The sequence below is a fragment of the Neopsephotus bourkii genome, unplaced genomic scaffold, assembly GCF_033783945.1.
Source record: "Neopsephotus bourkii isolate Nb327-2 ecotype Australia unplaced genomic scaffold, CSIRO-AGI_Nbou_v1 NB_168, whole genome shotgun sequence".
In the NCBI taxonomy this organism is placed as follows: domain Eukaryota; kingdom Metazoa; phylum Chordata; class Aves; order Psittaciformes; family Psittacidae; genus Neopsephotus; species Neopsephotus bourkii.
This window is the reverse complement of record NW_026900684.1, coordinates 5,108,556-5,124,841: the sequence shown is the minus strand read 5'-3', so window position 1 is coordinate 5,124,841 and position 16,286 is coordinate 5,108,556. Positions and strand designations below refer to the sequence as shown.

General features: G+C 40.6%; 2 protein-coding genes across 3 annotated transcripts; one reads left to right on the top strand and one right to left on the bottom strand.

Annotated features, from left to right (window-relative positions):
* The first annotated feature begins 452 nt into the window (after nt 1–452).
* Nucleotides 453–2,694, top strand: ANKRD37 (ankyrin repeat domain 37). Its single transcript, XM_061371688.1, has 4 exons — nt 453–524; nt 722–874; nt 1,566–1,657; nt 2,179–2,694. The coding sequence occupies exons 1-4, from the start codon at nt 498–500 to the stop codon at nt 2,414–2,416; spliced, it is 510 nt and encodes a 169-aa protein (XP_061227672.1). The 5' UTR covers nt 453–497; the 3' UTR covers nt 2,417–2,694.
* A 610-nt stretch (nt 2,695–3,304) lies between these two features.
* UFSP2 (UFM1 specific peptidase 2) lies at nt 3,305–16,077 on the bottom strand. Of its 2 annotated transcripts, none has more exons than XM_061371655.1 (12): nt 16,008–16,077; nt 14,200–14,278; nt 12,470–12,650; nt 12,324–12,390; nt 11,806–11,960; nt 11,006–11,198; nt 9,451–9,597; nt 8,836–9,000; nt 7,420–7,544; nt 5,858–5,934; nt 4,909–5,033; nt 3,305–3,568 (listed from the first exon to the last, which is right to left on the bottom strand). In XM_061371655.1, exons 1-12 carry the CDS (start codon nt 16,047–16,049, stop codon nt 3,482–3,484), a joined length of 1,443 nt encoding a protein of 480 aa, XP_061227639.1. In that variant the 5' UTR covers nt 16,050–16,077; the 3' UTR covers nt 3,305–3,481. The 2 variants fall into 2 exon arrangements, with proteins under 2 accessions (XP_061227639.1, XP_061227632.1); XM_061371648.1 differs by having other exon boundaries at nt 11,806–11,963; nt 16,008–16,075.
* Between the last annotated feature and the right edge of the window lie 209 nt (nt 16,078–16,286).

Sequence of the window (16,286 nt, the reverse complement as noted above, 5' to 3'; positions counted from 1 at the left end):
GGAATGGATGTACTGCAGCTGTACTGGCTGCATTGAGCCTTGAGCTTCAGAGATGGCCGAGTGTCTCTTACCGACTCAGTCCCCTTATCTCAGTGGCACAGCTCGGGCAGGAAGGCAGCAGGGGTGGGTTTCTGCATGCTGACCTAAGGGGTTTGGGAGAGGGGAAATCCAAGTTAATCCGCTGGGGTTTACTTCTCTAGACCCGGGTCTATCCGGATACCGCCCTCCCCCGCCAGCGTCAGGGCCCGCGGGCAGGACCACCGTGGGAGCCGCCCTTGCCACCAGCAGCCCGAGCCAGCGCCATGGCGGGGGGACCGCGCCTGTGAGAGACGTGCCGGGGCACCCCGCGCGACATGGCGCCGCCCGCCCGCCAGCCAGCCCTCGGCACCGGTACCCCGCGGCAGGCGCGCGGTTGCGTACGTGCTGCTGCTGGCGGGGGCGGGGCGAGGGCCGGCTTCCCGCGGCGGGAGCGCGGCGTGCGCAGAGAGCTGGCGGTGATGCTGGTGCTGGGCTGCGGGGCGGAGGTGAGCGGTGCGGGGCTGTTGCCGGTGCGGTGGCACACTGCTCGTGTCCGGCAGTACTGCTGGCTAGGGGACTCGGGCTGCTTTTCCTTACAGGGCAGTCTCAAGGAACATAACGGGCTGGTGATCTGCGAGGGGGTGTTTCTGCTACGGAGCTGCGTTCTTTGGCAGTAACACCCTTTTACTTCCTTCTGTTTCAGTCCGGTAGTCTGAGCGATCTGCTGGAGGCAGGAGCTGCTGTGAATGCACCTGCAGATGCCTTTGGTCAGTCTCCAGCTCACCTGGCTGCCTGCGGTGGGGAAGCTTTCTTACTACTTTGGCAGCTGCAGACGGGAGCAGATTTGAACCAACAGGTAAAATACACAAGTTTTTCTCCCATTTCTAACCTGGCATGCCAGTAAATTCAGTTTATATTATTTGAGTATTTTTTAATCTAAGATTTTATATACACACTTGTATTTCATGAGATATCTGGGGTTGCTTATTTTAGAATAATTATTTTTCAATGAACCAGAAATCCTGCCTATATTGCATTAGTGATTTCATTTGCTATGTATAATGTGATTTTCACTTACAGTCCTGCATGCAGATGTCAAAAGAACCTAGTTTTTTTACATAAATGAGCATTCCTTTTTCCTCCAAAATCGAATCCCTACTTCCAGTAAATGTTAAGGATTCTTCCTCTGGCTGCAATTTAATTTTGCCTATACCTCTGAGCTGGTAGCAGCAAGCTATTGGTCACAGCAATCCCGGAATGGTGCTGAAAGATGCTGTTCATCAGTGTACAGGCTATACTCTGTATATATCATCTATTAGAAGGTAAACGTTAAACAATGAGTATTGTATGGGACAGGTTTTCTGCTTTGCTGTGATGAATACACTAAGCACTTAATGGCACTTACCAAGTACTCTTTACTAGCTATTGTCCTTTAATCTTTCTCAACTCCATAATAGACACTCCATAAACAGTCATGATGGAGAACAAGATAGCCTCGTTTTATTCCCCTTCCTTCAAACTGACTGCTACATATAAACTGGTTTTAGGATTGCCTTGGAGAAGCCCCGATTCATAAAGCAGCAAGAGTTGGGAGTTTGGAATGTCTTGCTCTGCTTGTTGCTGGTGATGCCAAAATTGAGTAAGTCGGGCTACATTTAGTTATTTCAGAACATGTCAGAGGATACATGTATTTTACAAATACTTTCCCTTGTTCAGAGCATTCATGCCAAGACTATATAGCTTGAGTGTTGTCATTAAGACCAGTATGAAAAACTGCCATAAACACCGAAGCAGCCCAGACCATATGCTGTTCAGTTCCACATTAAAAACCTCTACAGAAACCACTAAGAGAATATTCCTGACCGAAAGTTCTCCTTGTAAGTTTCCAATTCTGACAAAAGCTGTGCTCACCCTCCTCTTCAGCCTTTCTGACGCTGAGCCAGTCATTTGTCTAATGACAGATTTTAAAACACTTATTCTTGGTGCATTTAATACCAACCCTCTGTATGAGTCTAGCCCCTTGCTACCCTTGGCAAGCCACCTTGGTATCAGTTCTCTGTACTTACCTTTATACCTCCATCTGAAGTTACCACTTAATCAAATTGAAGAGTGCTTGCTCATTGCATTTTAATGGAATGGTTCTTGTTAACTCTGTTTCAGCTTGTGCAACAACAGCGGACAAACAGCAGCAGACCTGGCCCTGGCTTACGGCTTTCTGGAATGTGCCAGGTTCCTCAGGACAACTCAGCACACTCAGACAGTGAAACTGAGAGGACAGTCTGGCTACTCACCAAGGGACAACCATGGCTTCCTGAGAGAGGATCCAGCTGCACAGAAACAAGAAGGTGGAACCACCAGATCCACAAACAGGAAGAGGAGAAGATCAGGTGGTGTGTAATACTGTTGGTTTATTACAATTCAGAATAGGTTTTGAATACTCTTTATCATTTAAGTAAATAAATTCAGTGTTGGGTACATAGCACTTGGATTTAGAAGCCTGCTCATAAGGATCAGCTTGCATAAGTATTTAAAGTTGTGGTTTTACCAAAACCAGACAGTGCATGGAGAATGCCATGGAAAAGACTACTTTGTGGGGTGAATAGGGTGGAATCCCAGGTAATTTTACTGATGTACTGATAAAGCAGCCACAGAATTACTGTTGTTTGTTTGTGTGACAGATCTAGTCTCCTGAAAAATGCCTTGTCATCCCAAAATCAAGGGGAATCTGAAGTCTGAAGAAGCATGACTGGACTATACATTGAGCAGCCAGATGTGTACGTATGTGCTCGTACATTGTCTCCTTCCAAGAAGGATGAAAGCTTGTTTGTTTTTACTTCTTACAGAAGACTGTTGTGTTGTTGGTGTTTTGTTGTTTGGTTGGGTTTTCTCCCCTACAGTAGTTGTTATTCATACAGCTATAAATAAATGGAGTATTTAACAATTAATTCCCTCGCTTTTTTTCCTGGGTAAATGTGAGAACAAAGTTCATAAAATTCATTACATAAAGCCATTTTTCTCCCACTCCTCAAATGTTATCAACAGTACCAGCAGCAAATCATACCCTGGACTATATTCGTCATGCACAAGGCAGCTGGTGCTATGGGACTTGACAGGCAGAGGACAGTTAGTCTTTTTGGCAAGGAAGAATTCCATAACATAAAAGGATTAGGCATTTAATCTGTAAAAAGAAAAATGCTGTATGATCATAAAGTTGTCCTAGCCAGAAGAATAGTATTAGTTACCTAATAAATGTATGTGCAAGAAATACAGTTCACAGAGGATAACTCTTTTATTTTTAAGGGTTTCATTAAAAAATAAAATTCTTAATTTAAATTCATCAGCAACATTTCTGTTTCACCACGGTTCTGACTGACTGAAAGCATAATTTTGAGTATTAACACAACAGTCATTATCTAGATCAGCCAGTATTCTGTTTTAGCATGTTCCAGCAGAAGAGTGGATTTTAAATAGTTTTGGGTCGTTGAGGTAGGCAGAGATTGTAATAGGCATCCTTGTTCCAAAATTCAGGGCCCTTCCATCCACACCAGCCCTGTCCAAGAAAAAACAACGTTTTTAAATCTACTATGATCCCATTCTTCTTACCTTCTACTAGCAGATCTATTGTTTTTTACTAATTTTAATCTAAGCAGTATGAATTCTCATTTATAGAATGCAGTGACATGCCATTTCCAGAAAGTTCTCTACATGCCTGGAAACACTTTAAGTGTCTCTCTCCCCATTCCTTCCTCCCCACCACAGCTCATTTCCTGAAAAAAACATCTTCCCTCTCCTCTCTGCCTTCTGCTGCTACAGAGAGACTAGTGTCATTGAAACTCATCATTCCCAGTTTCTATTCCTCGTTTTGAATCCTTGCTGCCTTTGGTAATAGTTGATATTTCAGAGCCAAAGAGAGCTCCAAGTATCAGAAGGTGTGCTGTTGATCCTGATCTGTCAGAAAAACAGTCCAATAAAGCTCTGAGTATGTGCTTACTGAGTAACACATAATTATATGAGCTGTTCTTGAAGAAAAGAGGTACAAACTTAAGAGGCCACCTGAGCTCCTCCCCTGCCACTTTTGAAGAGGGAAAGGGGTTCTACAGGTGTTTTATTCCATTGGAGCATTCTGGAACACCCTGTAGCTGGTTCTACATGTTGTTTGGAAATTATTTCTTCCTGTGTTCATTTGAAGCTTTGATCATTATAAGAAAATGTTTCTTCAACAGCTTTTCTATTTGGGCCAAACCCAAGGGTATCAAATCAAGACAGGAAATAAAAGTTGCTATTTGCAACTTTATATGAAGAACAGAAAAGAAATTGCTTACTTAACACCTATAGGATGATTTAGGCATGTTCACAGTTTATGTTTCTGACTCTTTGTTGTAATGTGCTGTAATCCTTTTAAGGAGCTTTAAATATGGAAATAATGTTGCATACTTTTTAGTTCTTAAGTTTTCCTACATTTCTGAAACAGCTCAGTACTTGCCCTTTAGAATTAGTTCAAGGCCTGATCTGAGAGTGCCTCGTCATGGCACTTAAAAAAAAAATAGTTACCTTCTCTGCTTCGCTAACAGCATTTTGCAGGCTGAACAAATTCTTCTGTTCCATTCAAAATGCCAAACCCATTTATCATATGTACTACTGGGTAAAAGAAGAGATGCTTTCAATCAGAGAAAACATCTCTTTGTACTATAAAGCCTTTATGTAGTTGCTGACCCTGGATATCCTCCTGAAGACACTAAATTTCAGAAACTAGCAGAAAATATCATATGTGCAGGTTAACTGGAAATCATAAGGAATGGAGAAGCCATAGAATGGCCAATTTGTATTTGGTTGTACATTACTCGTTTAATGCCAAAATGTGTGTTCACATACACGTGCATCAAGCCTCACCTTTTCCAAAATGACATGCAGATCTTCTCCTCCAGTGTAATGTGGATCTAGGATCAAATACTTGATGTGCCCTGTAATCTCATTCCAAGCCACTCCTAATATTGTGTGAGCCAAAACACCTCCACCTAAAATAGTAGGAACACAAACTGCTAGAAGCTTTTCACTGACACTAGCTGTATGTGCAAGCCTATGGTAAAAGTACGTCAACACTTTCTATTAATTAACAGATTAGTTTGGTTATCAAAATGATTGTGAAGCTGTCCTATGTAAGATTCTTCACATTATTAACCAACATTACTACAACTAGGGGAGATTTCATACCAAACTTTGGACTTCTGGCATGTCTAATTTGAGAGGTCCCCATCTGACACCATATTTATGGAGTGCCCAGTACAGATTAGGGAAATTTAAAATTGTAATTTATTAAAGCTGAAAGTGCTATTTCAATATTCTTCATTTTCTAAACCATGGCTGTCTTGGAAATAGTTCAGTTAAAGTTAGAGCATTCTTAGTGAAGGGCATTTCTTATGTTGCTAATATTTCAGATTATTAAAACTGTTTTAACAAGAATTTGGCTAAAGCCCTGCTTTTCAAAGCCAGGCAAACCCTACTCTTCTGTGATGGAAACTCTGGGGAGCTTCTGCTCCTCTAGAGAGCAGAAGTCAGGTCCTGAGTTCTGACTTCCACAGCGGTTTTTAAGAACACTTCTTAGATTGACTTGTGTTACCAGGTTTAATACTGAGCTTGGGAGAAATACTGAGTGGAAAGACATCAGCTAGAATAAGTTGTACTGTCTTCCAGGCTTCCCTGGGAAAAGCATAATTTTTAATTCACCTAAGGTTCTGATTAACTCTTGTACAGTAAACAGAATGAGTTCTAGTTGAAATGAAATTCAGTTTAGGGAGGCCACACTCTTCTACTGGCAATTCTTTGATAGTCAAGCACTTACCAATCATAACCGGAGTTCCTTCAGTCTTGAAATGGTTAGCAAGCTCTCTTCCCTGCAACGCCAGTTCAGAACCCTGGCTGGGTAAGAACAACAGATACGTCATCCTCACTGGGCTTAACTTGCTCATTATGTTACGCACATTAACTACATAAGGTACTGTATGTAAGTAACTGATGAGAAAGTGGCTTAAAGTTTTTCTGTGTAAACATCCTGGGATAATCTGAAAAAAGAAGTTTTTTAATGCAATTTACAGATTCTGATTCAAGATAATTTTCAGTCCAACTGCACAGGCAATTACAGCACTCATACCCAAGGTAGCTTTGAAAAATCAAACCTCAAATAACATTTCTAATCTGTTCAAAGCTACACTGACTTAGATCTATTATAATCTCTCTGCTTTGCTTTTCAACTACGAGGACCAGCCAAAAGGCATCTACATGGAAAAGAAAGGCACACACTCAATACATGCACATACTCCAGGACTCAGAGCTGAAGATATATGCCTGACATATATTCATATTCCCCTTGAAACACTTTTCTTAATGTTCTTAATCCTGAAAAACATTGGTGCTCCCTTGTAGCAGCGCTATGAGCAATTCTACCCAGTTCACAAAGGAATCTATTCTATATTAGGAATAAAAGGAATAAAAACCTTCACCCTGGCAGGGCCTGTCACAGCTGCTAGAAATAATAGGTGGATCAACTGCAAATATAAGCTCTGCAACAAAAAAAGATTAAAAATTGGCTGTATAAAGCTTTACAAAAAATTGAAGAACTGTTTTCTTACCATTAAGAATCACCACGGTCACATGCTCTTTCAGAATAGCCACAGTAGAATTTATTCCAAATAAATATAGCTCATGAGTAGTATTTTGTATGACTAGAGTTTTATAATATCTAAGTCAGTATACTCTCTTTATTTCATGGCTGTATTTATCACAAAACATTCAGGGATTTGTTATTCTGCTTAATCCTGTCTAAATGACAAAAATCCAGTACCTTCTGATAAATGCCGAACATTATTCTTTTTGTCCCAAACATATTTGTAGGGCTCTTTATTGCATATGAGAGCATCAGATTGTCAGAATGGAAACAAATTCCTTGTTTTATCTGTCACAAACCCAGAAAAGAGCACACTATTTCCAGGCTGCTCAGCAATTTGCCTCAGTCCTTAACTGATGGTCTAGCTCTATGAACAAAGTCACAACTCACTGTCAGTGTGCACTCAGTTCATTATGACTGCCAGGCTGTAAGCCTGCTTCAAAACCTGTTTGTGGTGCAAAAGAAAAGGCCGAATTCCACATCAGTTTGCTTATCGTTAAGAAGTTTGTAGTAACAGCAACCTGGAACCCTAAGCCCCCAAGAAATTTAGCAACACCTTCACCTGTAAGCACTTAGCACAACCAAAGTCAGGAATACAGGGCTGATGAACATGGAACCCTTAAAAGATTCATCTCCTTTATTATCCCTATTCTCCCATATAGTGTAATGGTAATTTGCATTTTAAGGCACTCAGTTTTTTTTAATAATTACCGAGTTGTTAAACAGATAGCAATTCTTACCTGACAAATAATATTTTTGATGTTATTCCAAAAAGCTGATTCAAAACAAGTTGTACCTCAATGGAACCAATCCACTGCCGTGACCCAACAAATGCTGCCGGCTTGTCTCCCACATCAACCAATGCCTTTGCAACGTTGTGATGAAGAAAAACAAATGTCAGCAACATGCAGTAGGCAACTCTACCACTCTGTGGGAATGCGTTTTGAACCTAGCTGGTCAAAAGCAGACAAATGGATCTTGGATTAAATTCACTGCTGTTCTGTTTTGGAAACATCACTTGAACCTGTCTATAAGCCAGAATATCACCCCAGGTCCACAGGCAGACCTCAGGCTGGGATGGTGAGAACTGAGCTGTCAATTAAAGGAGTGCATCCTTTGTACTGCAGGAGCACTTCACAGACTGAAGTACCTGGATTCCTATTCAAAGCACTTCAGAAAAGGATCCATAAAATAGTGCTCTGAGGAAGAAGCCACTGAAATACACTGAAGGCTGAGGTTTGTTTCAAACTCTTCTCCATTCTGGGGCTTGTATGTTACACACAGCACTTCAGGGGACTTTTCTGCTCAGGATCCAAAGCCTCCTGAAAGGCTACTGCCTTCTTAGAGATGTCTAAAAATATTACAGGAGCACATGGAGTTCAGTTGCTTTTAGGTGTGGATTGATAAACATTCAGGAAATGCAGTTTGCAGTTTTAACTTCTGAGATCACATCCCTGTTAGGTATGATGAGAGTTGTTTTATGGACTGAATCAACCTTTGCTAAAAATATGCAGTAAATAAATACAACACAAAGAACTACTATTAGGAAGACTGAAGATAACTGCAGTTATTTCTTGCTAGGCATACAGTATTAGCTATCCAAGCCTACAGCTTTTCTTCAGTGTTGTTAACAGAATTGAACGTATTCAGGTACGCGTTCAAATTCACAATAGAAAAAGAAGTGCAGAGTTCAAAAAAACAAAGAAAACCCCACTATTCTCAAAGTTGCAAAAGGCAGTGCTAAATCGATACATAGCATCTGGAGACTAACCCAGATGTCACTGAATAGAAAAGGCAGTTTTAAAACAGATTTTAGTATAACACATTGGGTTGTTTTCTTTCATTTGGTGAAAACAGTGAGCTCCTGATCTCAGCTTCTAATAGCACATTAGTCCAAGGAAATATTTAGAAGCCTATTTTAATGAGTCTTATTTGTACAGATGTTACCCAACACTGATAAACATTTGGAGACAGATCTCCTTGTAATAAAATTATAATAATTCAGAACTATTATAGTTAAATTTAAGAGAGAAATTAAAAATACCACACAAATCCAAAAGCTTAAATACATGAAGTGATGAATTTTAAAAATAACCTATACAAACTTTTCTAGATGAATATGCACAAAATAACTAATTCGCTTAAATGTCCTGTACCTGTTGAATCTCCCTGTGTGTTGGTATAGGTGCGTCAATGTAACCTTGGTGCTTGAACCAGGAACAGACTGTCTGCAAAGACCGATAGGCACAGCCCCAGCCACTGTCATCAATCCGATCCTGCATATAGTGGTGGTAACTATAGACACCATGTACTAAATAGACCTGCACAGAAAGAGATAATACAAATGAATCTGATCACACTTGCATCAGTTTCAGAGAAGGCACATCAGTTGTCACTTGAACTGTAAAAGTCTTCAGTTTGGGCCTGAAAATCTTTGGAAGAATCGAAGGATTGTTATTCACACATGATTACTCCTCCTGTCTTTACTTCCTAAACATTTCCAGTCAGTTTTAGTTTCTTGTCCTGGTTCCGAGAAACTTCAAAAACACATGCTAAAAATGTGTAAATCCTTTTCCAAGAAAAGGAGTTTTCTTTAAGACAAATACAGCTAAAGCAATGCCATTTTGTGCAGAGAAGCCCTTCTGCTTAAAAGGCCAAGTCAGACAATACTGTATAGATGAGAAAGTGAAATAACTAAATTACTTATTATAATAACAAATCTCAAGTAAAATCAAAAGTACTTTCTTACAAGTGTTCCAATTTAAACTTACCATACCAGGCTCCATACCAGGTGAATTAAGATGTAAATGTGGATTTCTGAGATATCCATCTTTATATGATTCATCTGGAAAATGATAAGCATTTGCTCTCTTGAAATAGGGTCTGTCACAAGGCAGGTTGAATAACTCGTGCAGTTCCTACATGCAAGTTCAAATAAAGAACAGAATTAAAGCTCTGGATTAAAAGAAACATCATACTTAAAGTAACAACAAAGACAATTTTAACAGCATAGTTTAGCAAAATAATGTATTAAAATCCTATTAATTAGCTAGCTATCATGTATGTTTACTACTACATCTGACCTCTCAAAGGGAGCTCTAGCAGGCATACCTCCTATCTAGAGGGCGCACTATTTCATGCAGTCCTCTTACATAATGCCTGCTGCTGGAGCTCCACTGAAGGTATCACGAGTGACAAGTGTCTTATGAAAGCATGATAAAATACACCATAATAGAAGAGGATTACAGTTTCATCTATCTAGCAGTATAGATACACACACTGTGAATTAGAACTTTAACTAATATTGAAGGCATACAAATGCCACATACTGAGACAAAGATAGACTGAATCTGCTTAAACCGTAAGCTATTTTTAAATCTCTTATGCACTGTTTACAGCACATCAGCCACATTTAAAGAGATATATTGTCTTATTTTACAGAGCTTAAAAGTGAAAGGAATGATAAGATCATCTAGGATAAAGTTTGTAACACAGGTAATATATTTTCTGCAGATGACCTAGTGCTGAACCCAACTCCATTAGCTACAACAACACTCAGCAATCCCAGATAAGAATAATGTAAGAAGACAAGAGAGCAGGAAAGACTTTATGTGCCACCAGTGCCTGAGGCCACTGCAAATAAAAGGAACAAATTAGGTTTTATACACCCAGGAAGAAGAAAATGAAAAATCCCCATAGCTTCTATGACTCTAAGGCAGGAAAAGATCCTTTCCCCATTCTTGGTGTGTGTAACTGTGTGACCAGAACTGGTACCTGCTAGGTATACATCTCAATCTGAAAGGACTGCCACATCAGAGCAGTTTTCCACCTCATTCATATTCCTTTTTCTAGATGCGCCAACTCAGAAGGCATAAAACAAACAAACAAAAGCTAGCTAAGCCTTGGCTGTGACCCTCAAAAAGCAGCCTCCTCTGAAAACAACAAATAAAAAACCTCCAACATTAACCCTATCAGGACATTTGGTAAAGCCTGAAAGTAATAACACACTAATCTGATATTCTACCATGGAAGTGAAGAAATTCAAAGAACACAGTACCAGAAGTATAATTCAAATAAAACCTATCTTACACAGTTTTAAAATTTCTATTGACCCCTTACAAAAATGAGATCTGTTACATTTTATAAAATACCATAACAAAGCAAGCTTCCACATTCAGTATACTGCTTCAGTTACAATAAATTGAAAAAATAGCAGTATCTGTCAGTATGTATTCTACAGTGGCTAAATGAAAGCTTTACCAGCGCTTCAGTTACAATAATCGTCATTAAAAATAACCAGGTTCTGTTGGAATTGGTTAGCTTTACCTTTCTGTAACTCTCCAGTTGATTATCTGAAATACCTGCAGGATAAGAGATTGTTACAAGGTGATTTTTCCCTGGTAACATGAAATGAAATTGTTCTGGTACCACAATTGATGTTCCCTTCACATATTTCATGATACATCTTTCCATGTCAGTTAGTTGCCTGTGAATTGCTTTCACCAGGAGATTCTGTACGCTGCAAGATACAAGGGAGAATGTTTAAAAAGTAGAACAGCAATGGAGGATCATTTTCTCTCATTGCTCTCACTGTTATACAATACTTACATGCATATTTGCACCTGGTCTGATGAACTTACTACTTCCATACTTCCACTCCCACAGAGAGAGACAATCTTTCTGTGCTGTGCTGAAAGCTTGTCCACACACAGAAACTACTCCCTACTGATTCAACCCTCCAAAGTGAAGATACCCTAGTCTGGTATCAGAAACACAACCATTATGAGCCCTTGCCAAAATCAGTTACGTATATGACTACATAGGGTTTTGTTTGGAGGTTGTTTTTTTTTTTTTTTGCATTTTGTCCACTCCAATTAGCATCCTTCAGAGTCAAATCTTCCAGAAAAAAATGCCAGGAAAAAATACAGAGGAAGACTCTTAACGTTTCCCACCTTAACCTACCCAGCTGTAGCCCCTAACATAGTACTGAGATTTAACCAGTTAAATTCCGTATAAAACATACTAAATACTGCTTTATTAAACTTATAAATGATACAGTTTTACTTCATTATTTCAAGAAAAAAACGAAATTAATCTGAAAAATTACGGCTTCAGGAAACACTTACTTTCCCCACGTTTCCTCTGGAGAAACAGATACAACAACATCAACTGGTAATGTCATATTTATGTAGTGGTGTTCTTTATTTTCCCGTTCAATGACTGGAGCCGAAGCAGGTAATGAAGATGTCATTTCCAGCATAAGGTCTACATTGACTACCTGCTGCTGCAGAGAATAAAGACACAATATTAAGTACGTCTCCAAGAACACATGCACCAAGAAGACAAGAGTAAGACTGTAAATATTTGGTATCAAACTCAGTAATTAAATACTCAGGTTAAAAAAAAATGCTATTAATGTTAAATACAAACTTCTACATGCTCGTCTACTGTATGTGGGTCTCTGCATTCACACTGAGTCTCGGTGACTTTTAAAGTACTCTTCTAAGTCATGTCAATGTTTGTTTTGTACAGAAATGCCTAGGGAGGGCAGACCTGAAAACGATTAAATGACAAGCTGTCTAAAGTTATGATTAAGGTTGTTATGATAGGTTGTTTAAATTCATTAGTGTGGTGAAGCACATACCGTATCTTGTAACTTTTTATCCTTTTTTCTGCCAAGCTTTCGTTTGGTCTCATCATCTTGATCAAATCTAAAGCATCAACAGAAAGAGAAATTTCTAAAATATGAAATAAATCTATTTTAAAAAGAAGTAATTAAAATATACTCACTGTATATATTTTCTTATCTCCTTACAAGCAGACTCATCAGTCAGCTCTGGAACAGTGTTCATGCCACTGTTAGGCCATACATAGATTGAACTGTGGCAAATTCTTAATACAAGAACATCCGAGGACAGTTTGTTTGCAAGATCACTGAAAACATATCCTAATGCCTTTTTTGTTGATGCCTCTGAAACACAATAAGGAAACAATTAGCCTAGAAAATGCTCTCAGTCTTGTTATGGCTGCTGGGCATACATCTAAAAAATTGATATGCTTTGACTTGGAATAAAAACATAAGTTCTGTTATGATCAGAAAAATGGCTATGGAAACAAAAACTGAGATCAGATTTCATTCAACAGGTCTGTCTCAAACATTCACATTCGTACCTGCCTTGAACAAGTGTACTGTTTCTCTCAGATGCTGTCACATATGAAGAGCTGAATGAACTACAGAAGAATAACATACACCTTAGTCAATTCTCACATCAGTAGCTCAGCTCAACCAAGACTACAGCTGCAAACAAACTTCTATGTATAAACATCTACATATGGTTATAATTCTATGGTGATTAGTCTTTTGAGTAAATAAATCCTGGAAAGATTCAATCTGAGTCACGTGTTTCTAACTTGGTATTATTCTTCAGAAATACAAACAAAACCCATACTAAATCTTTTGAAAGGCAGGACACACGCTCCTGCTGCAGACCAAGTTTTGGCCAATATAAATCTGTATGTGTAAGCTACACAGCTTGCCTTTCAGAGCTTGATAGTGTTAGGAAAACCAAACAAAACTCCAGCAAAAGAAAAACTTCACTGCCTTCAAAAGGAGTGGTCTGCGATATTTACACACTAACGGGTGTGAATACCATGCACTTTGACAACCTGAGTATCACTCTGCTTCAGTGTGGTTAAAATTCACCCCAGTGTACAGAGTCAAGTAAATACCCTTCCTCTGAGGATCCAGTTCACAAGAAGTTGCTATGTATCAGGCCAGCCTATTCAACACTTCTATTATGTGTGATGAACTGATATAAGCCCAAGTTCCTTTTCAAAGTTCACTAACACTGAATTCAGAGTTTCAAGTAAAGACATGTCCTTTTAAAATGAAGGAGATACACTTGAGCAAGAGACAATTTACTTTTCTCTGCCCTATGATAGCTCAGTGGCCACTGAGAGCCTTGAGCAGACTTCCTGATGTGAACATCACATTACTGCAGAATGTGGAACTAGTGGAGCTTCCTGAGTCCCTTGTTACCACATGGAATTGCAGGAGCCAATCCTGCCTAAATTCAGTAGAGTAACCAGTTAGCTTGTGCATCTTCTCTATTTCTCTAGAAAGACTGGACCACAACCGCAAAACTGTGTTATTAATATAACCCTGTTATACCCAAGTTCATTAAGTTATTATTCTGTTTGCTTAGAATTCCACGTCCACTTCGGATTCAAACTGGATCCCAACACTGTATCCATAAGTGTGAAAAATACACAAAATTACTTGAAAATGGTAATTTTTGCTTCAAATTTACTTCAAATTAAAATAAAAAACATATAATGGAAAAAGACTGCCAGAAAAGTAACAGAGATAAGGAATAAGATTCTTTGTACTTACATGTTTATGGGTTGGGAAAAAACACAACATTTGGTGAAAAGCCAGGAAAATAAACATTATAATAGTTAATTAATAAAAGGTTATTTATATAAATGTTAAGAACTGTAATACAGTCTTGTAGACACACCATCAGTAGTTGCTAGCTGAAATGCAAGATCCAAGCCTCCTCTTATTCTAAACAGTATGTCCATAGCTTCTAGAATGACCTAAGGAGAAAAAAGAAACAATGAAAATGAACATCTGTTTCAACATGCCTCCTCTCAAGTTACAGCTGACTGTTACTTTATCAGTGTCTGAACACACCGGTAATTACTGCAGCTGGTCAGGGTGTAAAAGGCCAGTGAATAAACAGGAAAGTGAGTGGCATAGCAGCACATATTTGCCGGAGCCAGTACCTCAGACATGTTAGTATCGCTACAAGCACACTCCTTAAAACAGATTTCCTACCTAAACAAGAAAGTCTTAGCTCTATACTTCAATAATTTAGAAATATTTTGGGTAAAATGTCATTGTTTCAATCCAAATGTCATGTTTCCCATCCTCTGAGTCTTCTTTCAGTTCAAGTAGATCAAGGACTGCTTTGAGCATTAGAGCAGAAAGGTAACTGAGCACATCTGTAAGGAAATCACAACTTCAGGGAGAGGAAAACAAAAGCGGACACACACACACCTCCCCAGAACCCAGGCTAAGTTTCACATCTGACACAAGAGCTGCTGATGCCAGCACAAAAACCACCCAGCTGTTTCTTTCCCCTTCCAAAGTCCTTGCTCTGTTCCCACAACTGCCCCTTGCAGACATTTTAACATGAACGTTACCAGACAGCTCCTTCAGATGGAAACCCACCCTTCTGTCCAGACTTTTTCAGCCAGATCAGTTCAGGTCAAGTTCAACATCCTCCTACAATAACCAGCTGTGACAGTGCAGAGCGGATCACAAGGTCCAGAGGGATGTGGGTATTCCTCAACCTAACAGTCCACAAAAAGAAATGCTTCACAGCCTTAAGTGCTCTAAAAAGGCCACCAAATGCTTCTAAGAGTAATTACACTGAGACCTTCTGGAAAGACTTACTGCCTAACTATTTGCTTTCAAAGCACGGGAAACTTCCAGATGCGATGCTACAATATTCATGAAATAAAAGCAGCAAAGCATACGGCTAATTTTCTTCTCATTAAAAGTATTCTAAGCAGAAATATGGAAGAAGATGTGTGTGCCTGACAAAAACACAAGCATCTACACTTTGAGCCCTGGGTAAAGGATTTTCAGGTTTCCATGATTCTGGAGTACCAAAATTTACTCCAAGAAACAAAAAAGGCAAGGTTGTCATGTGCTATATTATTTTGGTTCCTGAAGCATAACCATGATCTATTTCAGATAATAGTTATCTACACTTAAAAGGTCTTAAAGTGTGGGATCCACGAGTGCCAGCATGTGAAAAAAGGTCTGACTCGACTGATGTAGAAAATGGTTTTTATCTTAATTATTACAACCGAAGAATAACGTTCTTGAATAAAAAGCAGAGCTCTGAAGGAGTAAGAGAGGCCATAGCCTTTTGACAGGGGCTCGCCATGGATAATGACATCTTCCAACAGACCCCTGACACTAGTCAGACAGCCGGACACCTCCGAGGCCCCGCGGGACATGGGCAAAGGCTGCTGCCGGGGGGGACAGACACGAAGGGGGCAACTCGCCTGACGCACCCCGGCCCTGAGCACCCCGACCTGCCCCCACGGGCCTCCCCCGGGGGCTGGAGGCCCAGGCGCTGCCGCGGAGTCCCGACACCAGCCCCCATGGTGGGCGTGCAGGGGAGCGGGGGGGGGGGGGGAGAAATCTGTGGGAAGCCCCGGCCCCGCTACGAGCTCGGCCCGAACCCTCCCTCACCAGAGCCCCCAGCGCCCCCCATGGCGGTGCCCGCTCGCGGGGGCGGGGCGCACTCACCACGTCCGTCAGCGCCGCAGCCGGGGCCGCGCCCAGCTGCATCCTGCATGCGCACGCGCACTGCCGCCCAGAGGCGGGGCCTCGCGCGCTAAGGAGGCCTGGGGGTGCAGTGTGTCCACCCCCCCCGATAGACTCGGTAGGCGGGAGTCACGTGACGTCTACTAACCCGCCTCCCCCGCCGGTACACCAGCACTGCGGTGCTGCGCAGTCGCCATCGCCGTGGGCCGTACCATCGCAAGGAGAGGGGGAGGGAGGAGGACGAAGGGGGCGTGGGGTAGG